At 32.6% G+C, this 9523-nt stretch overlaps 2 protein-coding genes across 2 annotated transcripts in view; both read right to left on the bottom strand.

Annotated features, from left to right (window-relative positions):
* Positions 1 to 2942: 2942 nt before the first annotated feature.
* LOC106109178 (uncharacterized protein KIAA2013 homolog) lies at positions 2943 to 4980 on the bottom strand. Its single transcript, XM_013290587.1, has one exon. The coding sequence runs from the start codon at positions 4830 to 4832 to the stop codon at positions 2952 to 2954; it is 1881 nt and encodes a 626-aa protein (XP_013146041.1). The 5' UTR covers positions 4833 to 4980; the 3' UTR covers positions 2943 to 2951.
* Positions 4981 to 5314: 334 nt separating this feature from the next.
* LOC106106028 (carboxypeptidase D-like) overlaps positions 5315 to 9523 on the bottom strand; it is a gene marked incomplete in the record, with an annotated part of 22752 nt that continues 18543 nt past the window's right edge. The window contains 5 exon segments of the mRNA XM_013286554.1: positions 5315 to 6858; positions 7305 to 7445; positions 7924 to 8023; positions 8181 to 8407; positions 9120 to 9258. Of these exon segments, the coding sequence (XP_013142008.1) occupies positions 6734 to 6858; positions 7305 to 7445; positions 7924 to 8023; positions 8181 to 8407; positions 9120 to 9258 (732 nt within the window).

The following is a 9523-nucleotide window of genomic DNA, read 5'->3' as shown; positions in this document are numbered from 1 at the left end:
TAATAAACCTGTTCATTTGTTTGCTAAAATTATGATTGGTAATAATTTAGAGATGCTTTATTTTTTGTTTTTGACCGTTTTAAATTTGTCCAATCTGTTTTGTCATAGTGTAATTAAATTCTTTTTGCATCCGCCATCTTGATTTAAATTATAATTTAGTGGAATTTGATTGTATTTTCTTTGGATACGTGATGTGATGTAAATGTGATGTCAGAGGAGCTGCAGCGTGTCTTATACATTTTGATGCTACATTTTGTAAATATATTTATAGAGAAATTCATTTTGTGTTTCATTTCTTCCTGATAGAAACTCCAAGGTATATGCTTTCATTTATTTTCTTCCCATTAATAAGAGTGTATTTTGTTCCAGAAATGTTGTATGTGTGTGTTCAGTTTTAGGTAAAAAAAATAGATAACATACAATTTCACTTTATTTAAAAAATATACACCACATTCTTTAACAAACATTATATATAAATGAAATATTTACATTTTAAGATATCTTTAAATAAATTATTTTAATGAAATATAAAAGCTATATTAATTTCAATCCATTGTAAAAATTTATTTCTTCTAATATTTCATGTTTAATTAGGTTAATTTTACTAAAAGCTTTTAAATGTTTCTAAAATCATTTCTAGAGTCTATTTCTAACAAAGGTAATGAACAATCCAATTATATCATAAGTAATTTTAAATTGACACGAATTTAAAAAGCACTATATATCTCTAAGTACAAAAAATTGGACTGATTACATCGTACATAACATACAGACAAAAAATGCTTCACACATTTAGCAACATTTTTAATAATTTTCAAAGCATTGAAAAACAAAACGATTGATTTACGCTTCCGAAAACAATACATTATAATCAATTGCATTTTACGATTTTGCATTTTTATCTGATTCTGATAAAATAAAAAAAAAACAAAAGTTTATTCCATACAATGGAGGCAGAGATAATATCTCAAGGTTTTTATTGTCTTGTACCATAAAGTCCTCTACATAATCTGTAATGGTTAGTTAACAAAACCGAAATTAGACAATTTACTGAAATAAATAAAAAATCTAGATGTTGCTTTCTAAAAGGTGTACTGGAGTTTAAAACCTAACCTAAAAGCTAAGTTAAAAATATTTGTGCGGAATAATTAAGTAATACTAATCAATAAGCTTAAAATAAAATATGACGTTAGGAATAATTTGAAGCCATTTCTGAAGAAAATAAATAAATATCATCACCACTAGCTCATTATCGTCCCCACTGAGGTGACTAGGCCATAGTCAACCACGCTGGCTAAGTCTGGGTTGGTTGACTTCACACATATCTTTGAATTTCTTCGCCGACATGTGCAGGTAACACGATGTTTTCCTTTACCGTAAGAATGTCGGGTAAATTACATACTTAAGAAATTCTAAAAATCGAAAACCACATTGGTACAGCGGGATTCGAACCCAGGATCTGTGGATTTACAAGTCAAGTGCTCAAACCCCTGAACCACCTACGCTCTGAAATTAACATGCTCTTTGTGAAAAAGATGGTTCAAGTAAATGTTTCGGTAATGCAAACTTACAATAATCAAAATATACAAGTGACTTACTAATATTAGGGCCCGTCCCACCACTGGCTGATAGAGGCTCAGACCGCTCAATGACGTCACTATCAGATAAGGTAACAGAATCCTATATTTCCATCGCAAATTTTAAACGTTGTATTATTATCAGACAATTTACAATATGGTGGGACAGGCCCTTAAAGTTATATATTAATTGAATGTAAAAACGAAATTACAATAAATGTTGCAAATATACATATTTTAAAAACAATAACACATAACCAGCTGTGTAAAGACGACAGTTTTATGACAAAACAGCACTATTTACTGACAAAAATAACTATCATATACAGAAGAACCTCGATAAGTTAAGTCCAAGGGGAACACAAAACATTTTAAGTTATAAAGGGTCTATGTTGTAGAGGTTTTGGGCTCTGATGGGAAGGGAACATATTATTTTTTGAAGTTATAGAGGTTTTTATGTTACCGAGGTTTGAGTTATCGAGGTATCTACTGTAATACTTTCAAGAAAAAAGGTTAAATTGAACTGAATACTATAACAAAATGTATGGATTTCCACTATATAGACATCACATATAAAAATATATTACCAACACTTCTGAGAAAATTAAAAACATATTTAGGCACTGGACACCTACTATATACACATAAATGTCATTTAAAATAATGTTTTACTAATTTATACATACAGAAAAATTGGACTAAAATAAGATTCTTCGTATGGAAAAAAAACTGCGACTTCAATCTTAAAATACGAGTTCATTCAAAATTAAGCATATACATAAGTAAATTATGTATTGTACAATCACGGAAATACGTAGTGTTACACTTAAATTGCCTTGTTCCTTACAAGACAAACTCAACCTCTTACAAATAGTCAATTAGGTAGCAGTAACTTGCGCAAAAGAAATAATAAAAAAAATTAACTATGTACCACTGAACGAAGTTTTTTCATACACACAAAAAGCTGCATTTTATTGGTTATTGTTCCACGTAGTCAAAACGTTTAAATGACAAGCTTTTATAACCTTAAAACCTAAAATCGTTTGAACATTTTGAAACGACAGTGGAACAAAAACCAATATAACGTATCTTAAAATGTATCTGTATAAAAATTCGGTTAGTGATACAAGAATAGTTTCTTTTTATTATCCCTTTTATAAGAAGAGGCATAGTTTGTCTTGTTGCAAGGTAATTTTTTCTAAAGTGGGACACCGCGTATTTCCGCGACTGTACTTACAATTACATGTGATATAAAAAGAAGCTACAAAATCAGACAATACTGATAAGAACCGACTGGTTCAATCAAAACTAAAATAGCATCTTGTATGTAATACAAAAGTTCAGTCACAATAAAACTTACAAAGCTCTAAGTAACTAAGCTTTATTATAAAGTCTTTTATAACTCATACTGTTGTCACAAAACTCATTCATTATTATTCTACATAGGAACAAATGGAACACCACAATTAATACTATTATAGACACCCAGAATAATGGATTTAAGCCTCCCAAACTGTAGCCGTGTTTATGTAACGCTATCACATGGTTTTCATGTGCTGGCGCTTCCACCACCTCTCTTACGTGTATAGCATGCCTTAAATCTTCCATATGCTTCTTATCAGCAGTTATATATAATATAGCTGTTAACGGTTCAGTTAGTTTCACAGGAAAGTATTTTTTATACGGACCTAATTGTACTGGAGAATCTAAACAGCCCGCATCACATGCATAATAATTTCTATCTGAACGATCTAAGGCTACGAAAATGGCTGCCTTATTATCCTCTTGTAGGATCACACTGATGTTCACGTGAGTCATATTTCCGTAAATAATACGACGGAATAAAAAGTCTCTGTGGAGTTTAGATGGGTGTATGTTGTATTCTAAGTGCTGATTACTGAATCTTAAGCTGCCAAAACTTAAAACCATAGCTTGGTTTACTCCGCTAGCGCCTGCTTTAAGCAAATTATGACAGCCTTGTTTTTCTAATGTTAATAACCAAAGACTTGCCACCTTGTTAATGCTTGACAAACTGTTTAACGGTTTCCACAAATTAAGGGCATCTAGAGTGGAATAACCTTCGTAACAACCTTCAGAATAAGTTAGAGTCCGTAGTATATCTGATCTGGTTGAAGCTTTAATATTTTCCTCGTGTTCGTAACTTCTGACTTGTGATAATATTGCATATATTGTAGCATTAATGCGATCTCCGTTCATAATACCGTGTGCTTTCGATTCAGAGATATAAAACCCAGTATACCATAAACCTTGCCACACTCGAGTGTGACTCTCTTTCAAATTTCTCACTGAAGTTCTGTCACCCGTTAGAGCGATCACTTTCTCCATTTCTTCAATAGCCTTTTTCTCTACAATGTCTTTATGTTTAGCATAATCTGCCTGTTTTATCGGCTTACTGTACTGAACTGTGGTTAATATCAGGATATCTGTCCCATCTCTCGCATCCACTTGGATGGAATTATCTAGTTGTCTGCAGACAACTGCCACAGCAACAACTTTATCGCTATCAGGTATTGCAACCATGCCAGTGACAACTTCATAATCCTTTGTATCAACTCCTTGATGAAGCTTAACAACTTGTTTTACCGCGGTCGGCCACCCTGTTATCAGGGGAGTCATCAATTGTAATGTTTTACCAGAATTCGTTGGATTATTCACTAGAATCTCTTGAACAAAGAGAGAGGGTATAGTCCGGTGTGCATAATACTGGTATGATATTTGTAAGCCAGAGTTGCCACATTGAAATCTATGGACAATACCTTTCTTGTATTCAACAAGAGTTACCTCCTTCATTTCGAAATCACTGACAATGTATAGAGGATGATAAAACACCGGCAATGACAATGATCTGCCATATTTAATGTTCAAATGGTCATCATGTTCAAGGGTCAGTCCAATATAGCCATTACCAACATAAGGCACATAGTTATGCGATGAAGAAGTTAATGTAGCGGCTGTTTCCTGTCTCATATACGCATCGTAATCTCTTAGCGCGTCTTCGAAAGGGTTTATAAAGTTTCTTTGACATAAGATTTGATTACTGACTGCTGAACTTTCAGATTCAAAGAGCCAGTTCATAAACGTAGGACCGACGTAAAGAATTAAGAATACAACAATTAGAATTAATATTACCAGTTTTTTTCTAGTCATTGGTCCGTCGGTTATTCTGTTTACACGTCTTATGAATTCTCCGGCGCGGCGACTCATTTCGTTAGCACTGTTAGCAGACCTTTCCATTACACAAAATTGCTACTCTCACGAATTACACAATAAGCTAAGACTGCGCTCAAGTGAGGCCAATAATTGTCATTGTAAATACTTTAAATGAAAATATAATTAATTTATTTATTTCGACGTTATCAAAATTAACAAGTCAAGTGATATCACAGCACAGATAACAAATATGTTCCGATACTCGCATAAAAAATATTTAACAAGTTTGACATCACTGGAAAAAGTTTTTACTTTCTAGATAAGAATAAAACAAATAGATTTTTGAAGTTCTTCGTCGTGTAAATAGAACAGTTTTTTCTTTTTTTCTTGGCTTTTACACTTAAGAACAGAGTTTAACATTGTATTAGACGTAAATGTTTTTTTTTTCATTCCAATGGACATTGAGAGTGTTCCGTTAAACAGGCACTTATAGACTCCGCTCCGATCAATCGGAACAGGGAGCGATTAAATAGCGGAATGCATAAACAAAATAAAACACAAAATAAAATCTAACATATTTATTTTATCAAAGTGTATATTCAACTAATACAGAATTATCACAACATTTGTATATTTAAAAAACGAGTCACATTCAAAGAGCACCAATAATTTGTATAATTTTCATAAAGTGTAAATACATTTTTTAAAATACTTTTGTATAATTCAATTTATAAATATTGGAGATTCTTTTTCAAATACTTGTATATATTTTAAATTGAGTTACGAATATACATTTTATTTTAATGATAAAATAAAAATTAATGTTCTATTAAAATATGCATTCAGACGAACAATTTTTAGAAAACTAGAATGCGTTTATTCTAGTTTTTTCGGTTATTACTGATACTGACTGTGCCAAAAACCTGTACTTTTTTATCGATTAGTATTGAAAAAATTACGTAGCATGTTGCAAATATTAAAGTTTTATAGATGTTAATTTTTAAACATAAAACTAAACTTATTATAAGAATTAAAATTAAAATAAGTAGGAAGTATATAAAATGCATAAAGGAATGTAGAGATGAAATTTTATTAAGTTGAAAATGGAGATATTTAATTAATTTATTTCATATATTTTAAAATGTGTATAAATACTATAAAAATACAACTTACTTTGCCAATTATATGGATAAACAAATCTAATACTGTATATTATGGAAGAGATCTATTTTTCTCAATAAATATAGAAAAATACAGAATTGTCAATTTAAAAAACAATATACTTTTTTTTTTGTAAAATTATTTGTTTTAAATGTAATGTATAAATGCGTGTATCCGAACGTGCGTAATGTCAGACAAAAGTAAAGCTTAATTAATTATTTCTTAATTACACATTAAACTAAATGTAATATTTGAACGTTTAAATTGCACAGAATTGATAAAAATAGATAGATATATCACATATTGATAAACAGGAAATAGATTCTATACATTAAGTTTAATAATTGGCGCCAAAATTAGTAATTTGACAGGAAGTGTCAAAATAACAAATTTTTAGTCAATGTAAATAGAATTTGTTTATCAAATTAATCGTAAAATGTAATGAATAAATATATTTTTACGTATTAATACCACAAATATGTTTTCTTTTTTAAATATCATTACGATACCCTGTAAGGAGCAAATGTTGATATAACATACATCCATATAAAATATTTATAAACGCAATATTAATTAAATATTAATCATTACATTATCAAGTAAACGTATTTGAAACGTTTTTTAAAAAATACATTTTTTAAAATCATAGATGAAGTATACTTTTCGACATCAGATTGGTCTATCTGTTATTTATTCTATGCACGAAGTATAATTTGAAAAACTTGACATTGACAGGTAATTTTTTGTCTTTTGGAAGTTCGTGCATGATCAAATTACTGTGAGCTGTGTGCATGTACAACTGTTACGTAAGCAGGTGTCAGCGGTCAGTGGTCGTGTTGTTCTACAGGCTTCCATTCACGGTCGGAGCGCAGTAGAACTATTTCGTCTTCGGAGTCAGTCTCCGAGGGCGGGATGTCGTCATCATCGTAATACGGCTTTTGTATCAAATCTGCGAGTAATTATAATAATCGAATTAAAATCAACTTATTCAAAACAATTATACTTTTACCTGTTAAACAAAAAAAACTAATAAATTGTCGAATACATCTTTGACGTATTTATTCAACCCATAACTATAATATCGTGAAAATATATAACCTAAAGCGTGACGTAAGTGTAGGGCTTTTAATTAAAAAAAGGATTATTCAAAAATATGGTGTAATTGCTGACATGTTAGGCAACAAAGAAGCGTGTGTTTACGCTTTATTATATTAGTATAGATACGTCTATGGATTGCAGCCAGGAATAGCTTTATACTTGACATTGACAGATGTCATAGGGATGGGACACATACTTCAATAATTTAGTGTTGCACTATTCTGCCACGATATCGATATCGATATTCTTAACAATTACACGCCACAAGTTTGTTTATATTAGTATATTTTGGTATACCGTATGAAGCTGTAGCGCAAAGCGGCTGCTTGTCGTCAGGCGGTAGTTGTGAGAAGAGGTAGTTGCGTCTGGTATCGCGCGCTCGTTGACGACAACCGAAGCACCACGCCGCGCACAACACTAACAACACGCCAACAGCACCTATAATATTTCAACATATTACTTTGGATGGATTACTAATGGTACATTGTTTTAGGATAAAAATCGTTAAAAATTGCTTTAGTTACTTGTTATGTAGTTTATTTGTACTTTTACGTAATTACTATAACTGTAACGATGGGATTAAATTAAACATTCAAGCTATTCTAATACGTCAGAATGACATTGACAGCTGTCAGATAGGTATGGGACATATATGTCAATAATGTAGTGTTGCGCCGCTACTACAGCGCAGTACTGATTTTTTTTTAACAGTACTTAGATCAGTTGTGGTCAAATATTAATTTGTGTTTTTTTAACATTTGAAAGTGTTTATTGAATTTTTGTTTTTAAATAATTGACGTATAGTTGAAAGTCGATTCGTTAAATGTTATTTCTTATTGTATAAACAACGCTGAGGCAGTTTTTACCCTTACAATATATAGGGTTATAAGAATTATTGTTTTATATGCATACTAACCGGCAAGCATGACAAAAACGAGCCTTGGTAAACCGAGCACGGTGTCATCTCGCTCTAACTTGAATAACACGTTCGGAGTCACTTTGCTGTCACTATTTATCTGCAAAAATCATATATTTTTACATTTACAACAAGTACACACTAAGATTCTCTATTAGAGACACAATTAACGCCTCTGATTAAAAAAATGCAAAAAAACAACGCCATAATTATTTTTTTTAAATTAAAATTGGTATAAGCGCCATCTATCGTCTAACCTTGATATGTCTAGTACTGGGTATATAGCCGTCCTTAGCGACTGCCAGCGCGACCTCCCTGCCGGTGTAGGTGACGGGCAGCGCCAGCAGGAAGCGGCCCGCGCTGTCGCTGCTGCTGCTGGCCAGCGGCGGCGGCGGCGGCCGCGGCTGCAGCAGCTGCTGCGACAGCGGGTACAGCGACACGCGCGCGTCCGACAGCGGCACGCTGCTCAAGTCTAGTGCTAGACCTGATAAAGGTACAAATAATTAAATTAAACTGTAAATTTAAGTTAAGCCTAATTTTAGTCCCTTTTCCTTTCCCCCCTTTTCTTAAGAAGAAGGGATGGAAAGGTAAAGTGGATATGACGGTGGAGGAGACGCATAGGAAGAGAAAATATCGTCTTTATGCGTGTCTCCCCCTCCGTCGATTAAAGGTAGGCAACGCATCTGCGATTGCAGTTGTCCATACGCAGCGGTTGTTTCCCCTTTTTTGTGGTTCCAGGTGGCCGCTTGCTCTTTGCCACATCATAACATAAAAAAAGAAAAGACTGCTCGACATCTCTGTTCACTCATTTTGGCGATAAACTTTACAGTTTAGAGATGTTAGCATCTACATTTTCGCATTTATATCTGTAAGATTCACAATAAGTTGAATAAAACGACTTTAATGATTAGAGGCAATTAGTCGGTTATACCAGATTACCTTAAATGTAGCTTTTTAAATTAGCATTTACAAAACATTAGTTGTGTTTGCTTTACAATAGATGGCGCTGTAGATAAAATCTTGGAACACAGACTAAACAATAACAACCGCTTTATCGTTCGAATTGTTCATTTAAAACTATATGTGTAAAAACTTTTAACTTAAAAATTGCCTCCAAACTCAGTACTGAATAATAAGAAATGAAAGTACGATTTCATCTGATTATTTTAGGCCTATTCAAAAAACATAAAACAAACCTGTGATATAAATAGTATTAGGGTCGTCACTCAATGGCAGCTCGTCGACTGCAACTTGTGGCAGATGATCCGCGTTCAGACGACGCATCACTATATCTTTTTGTTTCACAACGCCCTCTATGACGCGCCATGTTAATTGCTGTTGGTATACACAATTTATTAGTTTTCTCCCGTGACTCCGTTTGAATAAAAGAAGAATATGTGTTCTTATAGACTCTACATCTATGACAAATATCCATCCATCCAAACTTTCACATTCATAATATTACATTAGCAATCGTTCTCGATTACTTCAGTACAGAATTTAAAACGTATAGTCTGTAACCAAGAATATATAAATTTTGGCCCATAGAAGACCGTTGAAGATCTAAGGGGACTTTTTAGTGCATTTCCCCCCCCCCCCC

Source organism: Papilio polytes, unplaced genomic scaffold, assembly GCF_000836215.1.
Source record: "Papilio polytes unplaced genomic scaffold, Ppol_1.0 DF824269.1, whole genome shotgun sequence".
NCBI classification, from domain to species: domain Eukaryota; kingdom Metazoa; phylum Arthropoda; class Insecta; order Lepidoptera; family Papilionidae; genus Papilio; species Papilio polytes.
This window is presented reverse-complemented; position numbering and strand designations above follow the sequence as displayed.